Source organism: Oncorhynchus gorbuscha, linkage group LG04, assembly GCF_021184085.1.
Source record: "Oncorhynchus gorbuscha isolate QuinsamMale2020 ecotype Even-year linkage group LG04, OgorEven_v1.0, whole genome shotgun sequence".
Lineage (NCBI taxonomy): Eukaryota > Metazoa > Chordata > Actinopteri > Salmoniformes > Salmonidae > Oncorhynchus > Oncorhynchus gorbuscha.
The window spans coordinates 85,566,686-85,585,312 of NC_060176.1; the positions used below are offsets into that span (position 1 = coordinate 85,566,686).

Consider the following 18,627-nt stretch of genomic DNA (forward strand, 5'->3'; position numbering starts at 1 on the left):
TTGTAGACTAATATGGGTTGTTGTAGTGTAGTATGTAATGTAGACTAATATGTTGTTGTAGTGGTGTATTGTAGACTAATATGGGTAGTGTAGTGGTGTAATGTAGACTAATATGTTGTTGTAGTGGTGTATTGTAGACTAATATGTTGTTGTAGTGGTGTAATGTAGACTAATATGGGTTGTTGAAGTGTAGTATTGTAGACTAATATGGGTTGTTGTAGTGGTGTATTGTAGACTAATATGGGTTGTTGAAGTGTAGTATTGTAGACTAATATGGGTTGTTGTAGTGTAGTATTGTAGACTAATATGGGTTGTTGTAGTGTAGTGGTGTAATGTAGACTAATATGTTGTAGTGTAGTGGTGTATTGTAGACTAATATGTTTGTAGTGTAGTGGTGTAATGTAGACTAATATGGGTTGTTGTAGTGTAGTGGTGGTGTTGTTGTAAATGTAGACTAATATGGGTTGTTGTAGTGGTGTATTGTAGACTAATATGTTGTAGTGGTGTATTGTAGATTAATATGGGTTGTTGAAGTGTAGTATTGTAGACTAATATGGGTTGTTGAAGTGTAGTATTGTAGACTAATATGGGTTGTTGTAGTGTAGTGGTGTAATGTAGACTAATATGGGTTGTTGTAGTGGTGTATTGTAGACTAATATGGGTTGTTATAGTGTAGTGGTGTATTGTAGACTAATATGGGCTGTTGTAGTGTAGTGGTGTATTGTAGACTAATATGGGTTGTTGTAGTGGTGTATTGTAGACTAATATGGGTTGTTGTAGTGTAGTGGTGTATTGTAGACTAATATGGGCTGTTGTAGTGTAGTGGTGTATTGTAGACTAATATGGGTTGTTGTGTGTAATGTAGACTAATATGGGTTGTTGTAGTGGTGTAATGTAGACTAATATGGGTTGTTGTAGTGGTGTATTGTAGACTAATATGAGTTGTTGTAGTGGTGTATTGTAGATTAATATGGGTTGTTGAAGTGTAGTATTGTAGACTAATATGGGTTGTAGACTAATATGTTGTTGTAGTATTGTGAAGGTTGTGTAGACTAATATGGGTTGTTGTGTAGTGGTGTAATGTAGACTAATATGGGTTGTTGTAGTGGTGTAATGTAGACTAATATGGGTTGTTGTAGTGGTGTAATGTAGACTAATATGGGTTGTTGTAGTGGTGTAATGTAGACTAATATGGGTTGTTGTAGTGGTGTAATGTAGACTAATATGGGTTGTTGTAGTGGTGTATTGTAGACTAATATGGGTTGTTGTAGTGGTGTATTGTAGACTAATATGTGTTGTTGTAGTGGTGTATTGTAGACTAATATGTGTTGTTGTAGTGGTGTATTGTAGACTAATATGTGTTGTTGTAGTGGTGTATTGTAGACTAATATGTGTTGTTATAGTGGTGTAATGTAGACTAATATGTGCTGTTATAGTGGTGTATTGTAGACTAATATGGGTTGTTGTAGTGTAGTGGTGTAATGTAGACTAATATGTTGTAGTGTAGTGGTGTATTGTAGACTAATATGTTGTAGTGTAGTGGTGTATTGTAGACTAATATGTTGTAGTGTAGTGGTGTAATGTAGACTAATATGGGTTGTTGAAGTGTAGTATTGTAGACTAATATGGGTTGTTGTAGTGGTGTATTGTAGACTAATATGAGTTGTTGAAGTGTAGTATTGTAGACTAATATGGGTTGTTGTAGTGGTGTATTGTAGACTAATATGGGTTGTTGAAGTGTAGTATTGTAGACTAATATGGGCTGTTGTAGTGTAGTGGTGTAATGTAGACTAATATGGGTTGTTGAAGTGTAGTATTGTAGACTAATATGGGTTGTTGTAGTGTAGTATTGTAGACTAATATGGGTTGTTGTAGTGGTGTATTGTAGACTAATATGGGTTGTTGTAGTGTAGTGGTGTAATGTAGACTAATATGTTGTAGTGTAGTGGTGTATTGTAGACTAATATGTTGTAGTGTAGTGGTGTATTGTAGACTAATATGGGTTGTTGTAGTGGTGTATTGTAGACTAATATGGGTTGTTGTAGTGGTGTATTGTAGACTAATATGTTGTTGTAGTGTACTAATATGTTGTAGTGTAGTTGTATTGTAGACTAATATGTTGTAGTGTAGTGGTGTAATGTAGACTAATATGGGTTGTTGAAGTGTAGTATATGTTGTTGTAGTGGACTAATAATGGGTTGTTGTAGTGTAGTGTGTATGTAGACTAATATGGGTTGTTGAAGTGTAGTGTAGTAATATGGGTTGTTGATTGTAGACTAATATGGGTTGTTGTAGTGTAGTGGTGTAATGTAGACTAATATGTTGTAGTGTAGTGGTGTATTGTAGACTAATATGTTGTAGTGTAGTGGTGTATTGTAGACTAATATGTTGTAGTGTAGTGGTGTAATGTAGACTAATATGGGTTGTTGAAGTGTAGTATTGTAGACTAATATGGGCTGTTGTAGTGTAGTGGTGTATTGTAGACTAATATGGGCTGTTGTAGTGTAGTGGTGTATTGTAGACTAATATGGGTTGTTGTAGTGGTGTAATGTAGACTAATATGGGTTGTTGTAGTGGTGTATTGTAGACTAATATGGGTTGTTGTAGTGGTGTATTGTAGATTAATATGGGTTGTTGAAGTGTAGTATTGTAGACTAATATGGGTTGTTGAAGTGTAGTATTGTAGACTAATATGGGTTGTTGTAGTGTAGTGGTGTAATGTAGACTAATATGGGTTGTTGTAGTGGTGTATTGTAGACTAATATGGGTTGTTATAGTGTAGTGGTGTATTGTAGACTAATATGGGCTGTTGTAGTGTAGTGGTGTATTGTAGACTAATATGGGTTGTTATAGTGGTGTATTGTAGACTAATATGGGTTTTTGTAGTGTAGTGGTGTATTGTAGACTAATATGGGTTGTTGTAGTGGTGTATTGTAGACTAATATGGGTTGTTGTAGTGTAGTGGTGTAATGTAGACTAATATGTTGTAGTGTAGTGGTGTATTGTAGACTAATATGTTGTAGTGTGGTGGTGTAATGTAGACTAATATGGGTTGTTGAAGTGTAGTATTGTAGACTAATATGGGTTGTTGAAGTGTAGTATTGTAGACTAATATGGGTTGTTGTAGTGGTGTATTGTAGACTAATATGGGCTGTTGTAGTGTAGTGGTGTATTGTAGACTAATATGGGTTGTTGTAGTGGTGTAATGTAGACTAATATGGGTTGTTGTAGTGGTGTAATGTAGACTAATATGGGTTGTTGTAGTGGTGTATTGTAGACTAATATGAGTTGTTGTAGTGGTGTATTGTAGATTAATATGGGTTGTTGAAGTGTAGTATTGTAGACTAATATGGGTTGTTGAAGTGTAGTATTGTAGACTAATATGGGTTGTTGTAGTGTAGTGGTGTAATGTAGACTAATATGGGTTGTTGTAGTGGTGTAATGTAGACTAATATGGGTTGTTGTAGTGGTGTAATGTAGACTAATATGGGTTGTTGTAGTGGTGTATTGTAGACTAATATGGGTTGTTGTAGTGGTGTATTGTAGACTAATATGGGTTGTTGTAGTGTAGTGGTGTAATGTAGACTAATATGTTGTAGTGTAGTGGTGTATTGTAGACTAATATGTTGTAGTGTAGTGGTGTATTGTAGACTAATATGGGTTGTTGTAGTGGTGTATTGTAGACTAATATGGGTTGTTGTAGTGGTGTATTGTAGACTAATATGGGTTGTTGTAGTGTAGTGGTGTAATGTAGACTAATATGTTGTAGTGTAGTGGTGTATTGTAGACTAATATGTTGTAGTGTAGTGGTGTATTGTAGACTAATATGTTGTAGTGTAGTGGTGTAATGTAGACTAATATGGGTTGTTGAAGTGTAGTATTGTAGACTAATATGGGTTGTTGTAGTGGTGTATTGTAGACTAATATGGGTTGTTGAAGTGTAGTATTGTAGACTAATATGGGTTGTTGAAGTGTAGTATTGTAGACTAATATGGGCTGTTGTAGTGTAGTGGTGTATTGTAGACTAATATGGGTTGTTGTAGTGGTGTAATGTAGACTAATATGGGTTGTTGTAGTGGTGTAATGTAGACTAATATGGGTTGTTGTAGTGGTGTATTGTAGACTAATATGAGTTGTTGTAGTGGTGTATTGTAGATTAATATGGGTTGTTGAAGTGTAGTATTGTAGACTAATATGGGTTGTTGAAGTGTAGTATTGTAGACTAATATGGGTTGTTGTAGTGTAGTGGTGTAATGTAGACTAATATGGGTTGTTGTAGTGGTGTAATGTAGACTAATATGGGTTGTTGTAGTGGTGTAATGTAGACTAATATGGGTTGTTGTAGTGGTGTATTGTAGACTAATATGGGTTGTTGTAGTGGTGTATTGTAGACTAATATGTGTTGTTGTAGTGGTGTATTGTAGACTAATATGTGTTGTTGTAGTGGTGTATTGTAGACTAATATGTGTTGTTGTAGTGGTGTATTGTAGACTAATATGTGTTGTTATAGTGGTGTAATGTAGACTAATATGTGCTGTTATAGTGGTGTATTGTAGACTAATATGGGTTGTTGTAGTGTAGTGGTGTAATGTAGACTAATATGTTGTAGTGTAGTGGTGTATTGTAGACTAATATGTTGTAGTGTAGTGGTGTATTGTAGACTAATATGTTGTAGTGTAGTGGTGTAATGTAGACTAATATGGGTTGTTGAAGTGTAGTATTGTAGACTAATATGGGTTGTTGTAGTGGTGTATTGTAGACTAATATGGGTTGTTGAAGTGTAGTATTGTAGACTAATATGGGTTGTTGTAGTGGTGTATTGTAGACTAATATGGGTTGTTGAAGTGTAGTATTGTAGACTAATATGGGTTGTTGAAGTGTAGTATTGTAGACTAATATGGGCTGTTGTAGTGTAGTGGTGTAATGTAGACTAATATGGGTTGTTGAAGTGTAGTATTGTAGACTAATATGGGTTGTTGTAGTGTAGTATTGTAGACTAATATGGGTTGTTGTAGTGTAGTATTGTAGACTAATATGTGTTGTTGTAGTGGTGTATTGTAGACTAATATGGGTTGTTGTAGTGGTGTATTGTAGACTAATATGGGTTGTTGTAGTGTAGTGGTGTAATGTAGACTAATATATTGTAGTGTAGTGGTGTATTGTAGACTAATATGTTGTAGTGTAGTGGTGTATTGTAGACTAATATGGGTTGTTGTAGTGGTGTATTGTAGACTAATATGGGTTGTTGTAGTGGTGTATTGTAGACTAATATGGGTTGTTGTAGTGTAGTGGTGTAATGTAGACTAATATGTTGTAGTGTAGTGGTGTATTGTAGACTAATATGTTGTAGTGTAGTGGTGTAATGTAGACTAATATGGGTTGTTGAAGTGTAGTATTGTAGACTAATATGGGTTGTTGTAGTGGTGTATTGTAGACTAATATGGGTTGTTGAAGTGTAGTATTGTAGACTAATATGGGTTGTTGAAGTGTAGTATTGTAGACTAATATGGGTTGTTGTAGTGTAGTGGTGTAATGTAGACTAATATGTTGTAGTGTAGTGGTGTATTGTAGACTAATATGTTGTAGTGTAGTGGTGTATTGTAGACTAATATGTTGTAGTGTAGTGGTGTAATGTAGACTAATATGGGTTGTTGAAGTGTAGTATTGTAGACTAATATGGGCTGTTGTAGTGTAGTGGTGTATTGTAGACTAATATGGGCTGTTGTAGTGTAGTGGTGTATTGTAGACTAATATGGGTTGTTGTAGTGGTGTAATGTAGACTAATATGGGTTGTTGTAGTGGTGTATTGTAGACTAATATGGGTTGTTGTAGTGGTGTATTGTAGATTAATATGGGTTGTTGAAGTGTAGTATTGTAGACTAATATGGGTTGTTGAAGTGTAGTATTGTAGACTAATATGGGTTGTTGTAGTGTAGTGGTGTAATGTAGACTAATATGGGTTGTTGTAGTGGTGTATTGTAGACTAATATGGGTTGTTATAGTGTAGTGGTGTATTGTAGACTAATATGGGCTGTTGTAGTGTAGTGGTGTATTGTAGACTAATATGGGTTGTTGTAGTGGTGTATTGTAGACTAATATGGGTTGTTGTAGTGTAGTGGTGTATTGTAGACTAATATGGGTTGTTGTAGTGGTGTATTGTAGACTAATATGGGTTGTTGTAGTGTAGTGGTGTAATGTAGACTAATATGTTGTAGTGTAGTGGTGTATTGTAGACTAATATGTTGTAGTGTGGTGGTGTAATGTAGACTAATATGGGTTGTTGAAGTGTAGTATTGTAGACTAATATGGGTTGTTGTAGTGTAGTATTGTAGACTAATATGGGTTGTTGTAGTGGTGTAATGTAGACTAATATGGGTTGTTGTAGTGGTGTAATGTAGACTAATATGGGTTGTTGTAGTGGTGTATTGTAGACTAATATGGGTTGTTGTAGTGGTGTATTGTAGACTAATATGGGTTGTTGTAGTGGTGTATTGTAGATTAATATGGGTTGTTGAAGTGTAGTATTTTAGACTAATATGGGTTGTTGAAGTGTAGTATTGTAGACTAATATGGGTTGTTGTAGTGTAGTGGTGTATTGTAGACTAATATGGGTTGTTGTAGTGGTGTAATGTAGACTAATATGGGTTGTTGTAGTGGTGTAATGTAGACTAATATGGGTTGTTGTAGTGGTGTATTGTAGACTAATATGGGTTGTTGTAGTGGTGTATTGTAGATTAATATGGGTTGTTGAAGTGTAGTATTTTAGACTAATATGGGTTGTTGAAGTGTAGTATTGTAGACTAATATGGGTTGTTGTAGTGTAGTGGTGTATTGTAGACTAATATGGGTTGTTGTAGTGGTGTAATGTAGACTAATATGGGTTGTTGTAGTGGTGTAATGTAGACTGATATGTGTTGTTATAGTGGTGTATTGTAGACTAATATGGGTTGTTGTAGTGGTGTATTGTAGACTAATATGTGTTGTTGTAGTGGTGTATTGTAGACTAATATGTGTTGTTGTAGTGGTGTATTGTAGACTAATATGGGTTGTTGTAGTGGTGTAATGTAGACTAATATGGGTTGTTGTAGTGGTGTATTGTAGACTAATATGGGTTGTTGTAGTGGTGTGGTGTATTGTAGACTAATATGGGTTGTTGTAGTGGTGTATTGTAGACTAATATGGGTTGGTGTAGTGTAGTGGTGTGGTGTATTGAGCTGTTGCATTTCACCTTTGAGTTGAGCATGATCTCAGGCGCACGGTACCAACGAGTCGCAACGTATTCTGTCAGGAAGCCCGTGTGGTCATGGTCTGGGTCAGCCACACGTGCAAGACCAAAGTCACAGATCTAAGGAGGGGGAGGAGTTTAGAAAAGACAGAAGGGAGGAGAGAGGGTAGAGAGAGAGATGAGTGGGTGGACCTGGTGCTAATTTGTAAAAATCAATCCACCAACTGGAGGTCGCAGATGATAATGAGCAGTAGGTTTAGGCCTCGGTGCAGGACATTAGGGTCAGGGTTCTGTACCTCTAGATAACAGATGATAATGAGCAGTAGGTTTAGGCCTCGGTGCAGGACATTAGGGTCAGGGTTCTGTACCTCTAGATAACAGATGATAATGAGCAGTAGGTTTAGGCCTCGGTGCAGGACATTAGGGTCAGGGTTCTGTACCTCTAGATAACAGATGATAATGAGCAGTAGGTTTAGGCCTCGGTGCAGGACATTAGGGTCAGGGTTCTGTACCTCTAGATAACAGATGATAATGAGCAGTAGGTTTAGGCCTCGGTGCAGGACATTAGGGTCAGGGTTCTGTACCTCTAGATAACAGATGATAATGAGCAGTAGGTTTAGGCCTCGGTGCAGGACATTAGGGTCAGGGTTCTGTACGTCTAGATAACAGATGATAATGAGCAGTAGGTTTAGGCCTCGGTGCAGGACATTAGGGTCAGGGTTCTGTACCTCTAGATAACAGATGATAATGAGCAGTAGGTTTAGGCCTCGGTGCAGGACATTAGGGTCAGGGTTCTGTACCTCTAGATAACAGATGATAATGAGCAGTAGGTTTAGGCCTCGGTGCAGGACATTAGGGTCAGGGTTCTGTACCTCTAGATAACAGATGATAATGAGCAGTAGGTTTAGGCCTCGGTGCAGGACATTAGGGTCAGGGTGCTGTACCTCTAGATAACAGATGATAATGAGCAGTAGGTTTAGGCCTCGGTGCAGGACATTAGGGTCAGGGTTCTGTACGTCTAGATAACAGATGATAATGAGCAGTAGGTTTAGGCCTCGGTGCAGGACATTAGGGTCAGGGTTCTGTACCTCTAGATAACAGATGATAATGAGCAGTAGGTTTAGGCCTCGGTGCAGGACATTAGGGTCAGGGTGCTGTACCTCTAGATAACAGATGATAATGAGCAGTAGGTTTAGGCCTCGGTGCAGGACATTAGGGTCAGGGTTCTGTACCTCTAGATAACAGATGATAATGAGCAGTAGGTTTAGGCCTCGGTGCAGGACATTAGGGTCAGGGTTCTGTACCTCTAGATAACAGATGATAATGAGCAGTAGGTTTAGGCCTCGGTGCAGGACATTAGGGTCAGGGTTCTGTACCTCTAGATAACAGATGATAATGAGCAGTAGGTTTAGGCCTCGGTGCAGGACATTAGGGTCAGGGTTCTGTACCTCTAGATAACAGATGATAATGAGCAGTAGGTTTAGGCCTCGGTGCAGGACATTAGGGTCAGGGTTCTGTACCTCTAGATAACAGATGATAATGAGCAGTAGGCATAAAAAATATATATATTTTTTATAATCTAAGGAAATTTTCTATAAAACTGCACAATTTTCTCTGTCCCACAGTGCAGTACATTAGGGGATGAGGGGCAGGGATCAAAGCTCAGGGTTCTGTACCTTTAGATCACAGGTGGTATTGAGCAGCAGGTTGGAGGGTTTGAGATCACGGTGCAGGACGTTAGCTGAGTGGATGTACTTCAGACCTCTCAGGATCTGGTACAGGAAGTAACAGATGTGATCGTTGCTCAGGTGCTGGGTCTTCAGCAGCTTATACAGATCTGTCTCCATCAGGTCCTGCACGATGTAGCTGGATAACAGAGGGTTAAGGGACAAACTCGACTGGGGCTGTTCATCACACTGCTGCTGTGTTGGTGGGGAGAAAGAGAGAGATCTCAGTAGGCTCTGCCCAAACCACACGACTAACACTTTATGAAACAACGTCTTCACTATCTCATCCTAGGCAGATGGCTTGAGGTCATCTGCCTTTGAACTAATGAGCAGGAAACTTGACTTCACCAAAAAAATTTTTTTTAATTCTACAAAAAACATGGTATAGAGGAGACGGACTGCATGGCCAGGCACAACTTCAACACCATCTTTAAGTTTGCGGACAACACAACAGTGGTAGGCCTGATAACCAACAACGACTAGACAAACTATAGGGAGGAGGTCAGAGACCTGGCCGGGTGGTGCCAGAATAACAACCTATCCCTCAACGTAACCAAGACTAAGTAGATGATTGTGGACTACAGGAAAAGGAGCACCGAGCACGTCCCCATTCTCATTGACGGGGCTTCAGTAGAGCAGGTTGAGAGCTTCAAGTTCCTTGGCGTACACATGACCAACAAACTAGAAACACACCAAGGCAGTTGTGAAGAGGGCACAACAAAGCCTATTCCCCCTCAGGAAACTAAAAAGATTTGGCATGGGTTCTGAGATCCTCAAAAAGGTTCTACAGCTGCAACATCGAGAGCATCCTGACTGGTTACATCACTGCCTGGTATGGCAACTGCTCGGCCTCTTGACTGCAAGTCACTACAGAGGGTAGTGTGTATGGCCCAGTACATCACATCCTTGGGGCCAAGCTTCCTGCCAGGCGGTGTCAGAGGAAGGCCCTGAAAATTGTCAAAAGACCCCAGCCTCCCGTCATAGACCGTTCTCTCTGCTACCGCACGGCAAGCGGTACCGGGGCGCCAAGTCTAGGTCCAAAAGGCTTCTCAACAGCTTTTACCCCCAAGCCATAAGACTCCTGAACAGGTAATCAAATGGTTACCCGGACTATTTGCATTGTGTGCCCCCCCCTCCCCGAAACCCCTCATTTACACTGCTGCTCTATTTTCTGTTTCATCATAGTCACTTTAACTATACATTCATGTACATATTACCTTAATTAGCCCAACTAACCGGTGCCTGTACACAGCCCCTCTTCTGTTATGTTTCACTGTCTTTTTACAGTTATTTTTATTTCTTTACTTACCTATTGTTCAGCTAACACCATTTTTTGTACTTAAAAAAAATAAATAATAAAATAAATAAAAAATATATTTAAAAAATTGCACTATTGGTTAGAGCCTGTAATATTCAGCATTTCATTGTGAGGTCTACTACACCTGATGTATTCAGCATTTCACTGTAAGGTCTACTACACCTGTTGTATTCAGCATTTCACTGTGAGGTCTACTATACCTGTTGTATTCAGCATTTCACTGTAAGGTCTACTACACCTGTTGTATTCAGTATTTCACTGCAAGGTCTACTACACCTGTTGTATTCAGCATTTCACTGTAAGGTCTACTACACCTGTTGTATTCAGCATTTCACTGTAAGGTCTACTACACCTGTTGTATTCAGTATTTCACTGTAAGGTCTACTACACCTGTTGTATTCAGCATTTCACTGTAAGGTCTACTACACCTGTTGTATTCAGTATTTCACTGTAAGGTCTACTACACCTGTTGTATTCAGCATTTCACTGTAAGGTCTACTACACCTGTTGTATCCAGCATTTCACTGTAAGGTCTACTACACCTGTTGTATTCAGCATTTCACTGTGAGGTCTACTACACCTGTTGTATTCAGCATTTCACTGTGAGGTCTACTACACCTGTTGTATTCAGCATTTCACTGTAAGGTCTACTACACCTGTTGTATTCAGCATTTCACTGTAAGGTCTACTACACCTGTTGTATTCAGCATTTCACTGTGAGGTCTACTACACCTGTTGTATTCAGCATTTCACTGTGAGGTCTACTACACCTGTTGTATTCAGCATTTCACTGTGAGGTCTACTACACCTGTTGTATTCAGCATTTCACTGTGAGGTCTACTACACCTGTTGTATTCAGCATTTCACTGTGAGGTCTACTACACCTGTTGTATTCAGCATTTCACTGTGAGGTCTACTACACCTGTTGTATTCAGCATTTCACTGTGAGGTCTACTACACCTGTTGTATTCAGCATTTCACTGTGAGGTCTACTACACCTGTTGTATTCAGCATTTCACTGTGAGGTCTACTACACCTGTTGTATTCGGCATTGCACTGTAAGGTCTACTACACCTGGTGTATTCAGCATTTCACTGTAAGGTCTACTACACCTGGTGTATTCAGCATTTCACTGTAAGGTCTACCTACACCTGTTGTATTCAGCATTTCACTGTAAGGTCTACTACACCTGTTGTATTCATTACAGAGACCCACTGGTTGTCCTCTAGGTTACAGAGAGCTGGTAGTCCCATCCACCACACTACCAGGTGGGTGGTATAGAGGAGATGGACCCACTGGTTGTCCTCTAGGTTACAGAGAGCTGGTAGTCCCATCCACCACACTACCAGGTGGGTGGTGTAGAGGAGATGGACCCACTGGTTGTCCTCTAGGTTACAGAGAGCTGGTAGTCCCATCCACCACACTACCAGGTGGGTGGTATAGAGGAGATGGACCCACTGGTTGTCCTCTAGGTTACAGAGAGCTGGTAGTCCCATCCACCACACTACCAGGTGGGTGGTATAGAGATGGACCCACTGGTTGTCCTCTAGGTTACAGAGAGCTGGTAGTCCCATCCACCACACTACCAGGTGGGTGGTATAGAGGAGATGGACCCACTGGTTGTCTTCTAGGTTACAGAGAGCTGGTAGTCCCATCCACCACACTACCAGGTGGGTGGTATAGAGAGGACCCACTGGACCCACTGGTTGTCCTGGTTGTCCTCTAGGTTACAGAGAGCTGGTAGTCCCATCCACCACACTACCAGGTGGGTGGTATAGAGGAGATGGACCCACTGGTTGTCTTCTAGGTTACAGAGAGCTGGTAGTCCCATCACCCAAGTGTGCTAATATGGTATAGATCTCAATCTACTAAATTAGTCAAAACAGGGACATTTGACATTTGTCTAGAAATGAACAAGGAAATGATCTAACAGAGAAAAATGTTATCCTGAGTGCTACCTATATCCCCGCACTAGAATCCCCATACTTTAATAACCTTTTGAATCTAGGGGGCAGTATTTTCATTTTTGGAAAAATAACACCCCCAAAATAAACAGCTATTTTGTCAGGACAAGATGCTAGAATATGCATATAATTGACAGCTTAGGATAGAAAACACTATAAAGTTTCCAAAACTGTAAAAATACTGTCTGTGAGTATAACTGATATTGCAGGCGAAAGCCGGAGAAAAATCCAACAGGAAGGGACTCTTATTTAGAAGGCTCTGCGTTCCTATGCGTCCCTATTGAGCAGTGAATAAGATATCAACCAGATTCCTTTTTCTATGGCTTCCCTAATGTGTCTAGTGTCACAATACATGGTTTCAGGCTTTTATTTTGAAAAACGAGCCTGAACGTCAACATTGCGTCAGTGGTCAGCTGGAGTCTCTGAGAGTGTTTTGTGCCTAAGGGACAAATGCGGCCATTTTTTCTCTCTATCCTACTAAGTAGCCACGAGTCCCGGTGGATATATTATCAAATAGATATTTGAAAAACACCTTGAGGATTGATTATAAACAACGTTTGCCAAGTTTCTGTCGATATTATGGAGCTAATTTGGAATATTTTTTGGTGTTGTAGTAGCCAAACGTGAAGAACAAACGGAGTTATTTCGCCTACAAAAATAATATTTTTGTAAAAAAGGAAGAGGTTAATGAAGACAGCCTCTCCATCCTGGAGGGGGAAATCAATAATTTACAGGCCCAGGGACATGTACTTCTCTGTAGCTACCTAAATGCCAGAACCGGACAAGAACCTGACACCCTCAGCACACAGGGGGACAAACACCTGCCTGGAGGTGACAGCATTCCCTCCCCCATATGCCTCCCTAGGCACAACTACGACATCATAACTAACAAAATTGAGTCACAACTCCTGTCGCACGCTGGGTATGTACATAGTTAATGGTAGGCTTCGAGGGGACTCCTACGGTAGGTAATACCTATAGCTCATCTCTTGGCAGTAGTACTGTAGACTACTTTATCACTGACCTCAAACGAGAGTCTCTCAGAGCGTTCACAGTCAGCCCACTGACACCCCTATCAGACCACAGTCAGCCCACTGACACACCTATCAGATCACAGTCAGCCCACTGACACACCTATCAGACCACAGTCAGACCACTGACACCCCTATCAGACCACAGCCAGCCCACTGACACACCTATCAGACCACAGCCAGCCCACTGACACCCCTATCAGACCACAGTCAGCCCACTGACACCCCTATCAGACCACAGCCAGCCCACTGACACCCCTATCAGACCACAGCCAGCCCACTGACACCCCTATCAGACCACAGTCAGCCCACTGACACCCCTATCAGACCACAGTCAGCCCACTGACACCCCTATCAGACCACAGTCAGCCCACTGACACCCCTATCAGACCACAGTCAGCCCACTGACACCCCTATCAGACCACAGTCAGCCCACTGACACCCCTATCAGATCACAGTCAGCCCACTGACACCCCTATCAGATCACAGTCAGCCCACTGACACCCCTATCAGACCACAGTCAGCCCACTGACACCCCTATCAGACCACAGTCAGCCCACTGACACCCCTATCAGACCACAGTCAGCCCACTGACACCCCTATCAGACCACAGTCAGCCCACTGACACCCCTATCAGACCACAGTCAGCCCACTGACACCCCTATCAGACCACAGTCAGCCCACTGACACCCCTATCAGACCACAGTCAGCCCACTGACACCCCTATCAGACCACAGTCAGCCCACTGACACCCCTATCAGACCACAGTCAGCCCACTGACACCCCTATCAGACCACAGTCAGCCCACTGACACCCCTATCAGACCACAGTCAGCCCACTGACACCCCTATCAGACCACAGTCAGCCCACTGACACCCCTATCAGACCACAGTCAGCCCACTGACACCCCTATCAGACCACAGTCAGCCCACTGACACCCCTATCAGACCACAGTCAGCCCACTGACACCCCTATCAGACCACAGTCAGCCCACTGACACCCCTATCAGACCACAGTCAGCCCACTGACACCCCTATCAGACCACAGTCAGCCCACTGACACCCCTATCAGACCACAGTCAGCCCACTGACACCCCTATCAGACCACAGTCAGCCCACTGACACCCCTATCAGACCACAGTCAGCCCACTGACACCCCTATCAGACCACAGTCAGCCCACTGACACCCCTATCAGACCACAGTCAGCCCACTGACACCCCTATCAGACCACAGTCAGCCCACTGACACCCCTATCAGACCACAGTCAGCCCACTGACACCCCTATCAGACCACAGTCAGCCCACTGACACCCCTATCAGACCACAGTCAGCCCACTGACACCCCTATCAGACCACAGTCAGCCCACTGACACCCCTATCAGACCACAGTCAGCCCACTGACACCCCTATCAGACCACAGTCAGCCCACTGACACCCCTATCAGACCACAGTCAGCCCACTGACACCCCTATCAGACCACAGTCAGCCCACTGACACCCCTATCAGACCACAGTCAGCCCACTGACACCCCTATCAGACCACAGTCAGCCCACTGACACCCCTATCAGACCACAGTCAGCCCACTGACACCCCTATCAGACCACAGTCAGCCCACTGACACCCCTATCAGACCACAGTCAGCCCACTGACACCCCTATCAGACCACAGTCAGCCCACTGACACCCCTATCAGACCACAGTCAGCCCACTGACACCCCTATCAGACCACAGTCAGCCCACTGACACCCCTATCAGACCACAGTCAGCCCACTGACACCCTATCAGACCCCAGTCAGCCCACTGACACCCCTATCAGACCCCAGTCAGCCCACTGACACCCCTATCAGACCCCAGTCAGCCCACTGACACCCCTATCAGACCCCAGTCAGCCCACTGACACCCCTATCAGACCCCAGTCAGCCCACTGACACCCCTATCAGACCCCAGTCAGCCCACTGACACCCCTATCAGACCCCAGTCAGCCCACTGACACCCCTATCAGACCCCAGTCAGCCCACTGACACCCCTATCAGACCCCAGTCAGCCCACTGACACCCCTATCAGACCCCAGTCAGCCCACTGACACCCCTATCAGACCCCAGTCAGCCCACTGACACCCCTATCAGACCCCAGTCAGCCCACTGACACCCCTATCAGACCCCAGTCAGCCCACTGACACCCCTATCAGACCACAGTCAGCCCACTGACACCCCTATCAGACCACAGTCAGCCCACTGACACCCCTATCAGACCACAGTCAGCCCACTGACACCCCTATCAGACCACAGTCAGCCCACTGACACCCCTATCAGACCACAGTCAGCCCACTGACACCCCTATCAGACCACAGTCAGCCCACTGACACCCCTATCAGACCACAGTCAGCCCACTGACACCCCTATCAGACCACAGTCAGCCCACTGACACCCCTATCAGACCACAGTCAGCCCACTGACACCCCTATCAGACCACAGTCAGCCCACTGACACCCCTATCAGACCACAGTCAGCCCACTGACACCCCTATCAGACCACAGTCAGCCCACTGACACCCCTATCAGACCACAGTCAGCCCACTGACACCCCTATCAGACCACAGTCAGCCCACTGACACCCCTATCAGACCACAGTCAGCCCACTGACACCCCTATCAGACCACAGTCAGCCCACTGACACCCCTATCAGACCACAGTCAGCCCACTGACACCCCTATCAGACCACAGTCAGCCCACTGACACCCCTATCAGACCACAGTCAGCCCACTGACACCCCTATCAGACCACAGTCAGCCCACTGACACCCCTATCAGACCACAGTCAGCCCACTGACACCCCTATCAGACCACAGTCAGCCCACTGACACCCCTATCAGACCACAGTCAGCCCACTGACACCCCTATCAGACCACAGTCAGCCCACTGACACCCCTATCAGACCACAGTCAGCCCACTGACACCCCTATCAGACCACAGTCAGCCCACTGACACCCCTATCAGACCACAGTCAGCCCACTGACACCCCTATCAGACCACAGCAACATCAGTCTACTAGAACAGAGCAATACTAAACCATGAGGCATCAAAGCCAAAGGAACTGATTAATATTAAGAAACACTATAGATGGAAGGAAAGTAGTGTGGACACCTACCAAAAACTATTAAGCAACAACAAATTCAATCCCTTAAGGACAACTTCCTGGACATACCGTTCCACTGTAACAGTGAAGGTGTAGACTTGGCAGTAGAAAACCTAAACAGTATATTTGATCTCTCAGCTTCCCGATCAAATCTAAAAAATTACAAATGATTTGATGAAGAATGCAAAAACCTTTGAAAGAAATTGAGAACCTGTCCAACAAAAAACAGAGGCCCGGAAAACCTGAGTCTACGCCTTCACAATGGTGAATCACCAAAACAATACAGAAATACATACGGAAAAAGAAGGAACAGCAGGTCAGAAATAAGCTCAATGTGATTGAATTATCAATAGACCACTTTTGGGAAAACTAGACACATAAACAACATGAAGAGTTCTCTATCCAAAACAGAGATGTATGGATAAACCACTTCTCCAATCTTTTTGGCTCTATAATAAAGAACAGCAAATATTTATGTCCTTGTCTTTTAAGGAATTTCTAAAAATCCAAAGAACTTCACAGATCTTCATTGTAAAGGGTTTAAACACTGTTTCTCATGCTTGTTCAATGAACCATAAACAATTAATAAACATGCACCTGTGGAACGGTCGTTAAGACTAACAGCTTACAGACGGTAGGCAATTAATGTCACAGTTATGAAAACTTAGGACACTAAAGAGGCCTTTCTACTGACTCAAAAACATTAAAAAGAAAGCTGCCCAGGGTCCCTGCTCATCTGTGTGAACGTGCCTTAGGCATGCTACAAGGAGGCATGAGGACTGCAGATGTGGCCAGGGCAATAAATTGCAATGTCCGTACTGTGAGACGCCTAAGACAGCGCTACAGGGAGACAGGACGGACAACTGATCATCCTCGCAGTGGCAGACCACGTGTAACAACATCTGCACAAGATCCTTACATCTGAACATCACACCTGCAGGACAGGTACAGGATGGCAACAACAACTGCCCGAGTTACACCAGGAACGCACAATCCCTTCATCAGTGCTCAGACTGTCCGCAATAGGATGAGTTAGGCTGGACTGAGGGGTTGTTGCCTGTTGTAAGGCAGGTCCTCACCAGACATCACCGGCACCTATGGGCACTAACCCACTGTTGCAGGAGCAGACAGGATTGGCAAAAAGTTCACTGACGAGTCACGTTTTGTCTTATCAGGGGACATCAGACTCGCATTTATCGTCGAAGGAATGAGCGTTACACCGAGGCCTGTACTCTGGAGCGGGATCGATTTGGAGGAGGAGGGTCCGTCATGGTCTGGGGAGGTGTGCCACAGCATCATCGGACTGAGCTTGTTGTCATTGCAGGCAATCTCCACGCTGTGCGTTACAGGGAAGACATCCTCCTCCCTCATGTGGTACCCTTCATGCAGGCTCATCCAGCATGACAATGCCACCAGCCATACTGCTCGTTCTGTTTGTGATTTTCTGCAAGACAGAAATGTCAGTGTTCTGCCATGGCCAGCGAAGAGCTCGGATCTCAATCCCATTGAGCACGTCTGGGACCTGTTGGATCAGAGGGTGAGGGCTAGGGCCATTCCCCCCAGAAATGTCCGTGAACTTGCATGTGCCTTGGTGGAAGAGCGGGGTAACATCTCAAAGCAAGAACTGGCAAATCTGGTGCAGTCCATGAGGAGATACACTGCAGTACTTAATGCAGCTGGTGGCCACACCAGATACTGACAGTTACGTTTGATCTTGACCCCCCTTTGTTTAGGGACACATTATTCCATTTCTGTTAGTCACATGTCTGTGGAACTTGTTCAGTTTATGTCTCAGTTGTTGAATCTTAAATATTTACACATGTTAAATTTGCTGAAAATAAACTTAATTGACAGTGAGAGGATGTTTTTTTTGCTGAGTTGATATGATCGAATACAAATCTTAGAATAAACTATTAAAGACGACCAGAACCCAGTGGATTCTCCAATTACATTGGATGAACTACAGGACAAAATACAAACCCCCACAACCCAAAAAGGCATGTGGTGTTGATGAAATGATCAAATATAGACCACAAATTCCATTTGGCTATACTAAAACTAGCATCATCCTTGGCTCTGGCATCTTCCCCAATATTTGGAACCAAGGACTGATCACCCCAATCCACAAAAGTGGAGACAAATTTGACCCTAATAACTACCGTGGGATATGCGGCAACAGCAACCTTGGGAAAATCCTCTGCATTATCATTAACAGCAGACTTGTACATTTC

General features: G+C 43.1%; 1 protein-coding gene across 1 annotated transcript in view; it reads right to left on the minus strand.

Annotated features, from left to right (window-relative positions):
• LOC124034739 (mitogen-activated protein kinase 1) overlaps positions 1-18,627 on the minus strand; it is a 102,472-nt gene that overhangs the window by 21,681 nt on the left and 62,164 nt on the right. Inside the window, exons 3-4 of the mRNA XM_046348247.1 lie at positions 8,902-9,091; positions 7,229-7,345 (exon numbers count right to left, since the gene is read on the minus strand). Of these exons, the coding sequence (XP_046204203.1) occupies positions 7,229-7,345; positions 8,902-9,091 (307 nt within the window). The remainder of the gene's footprint in view (positions 1-7,228; positions 7,346-8,901; positions 9,092-18,627) is intronic.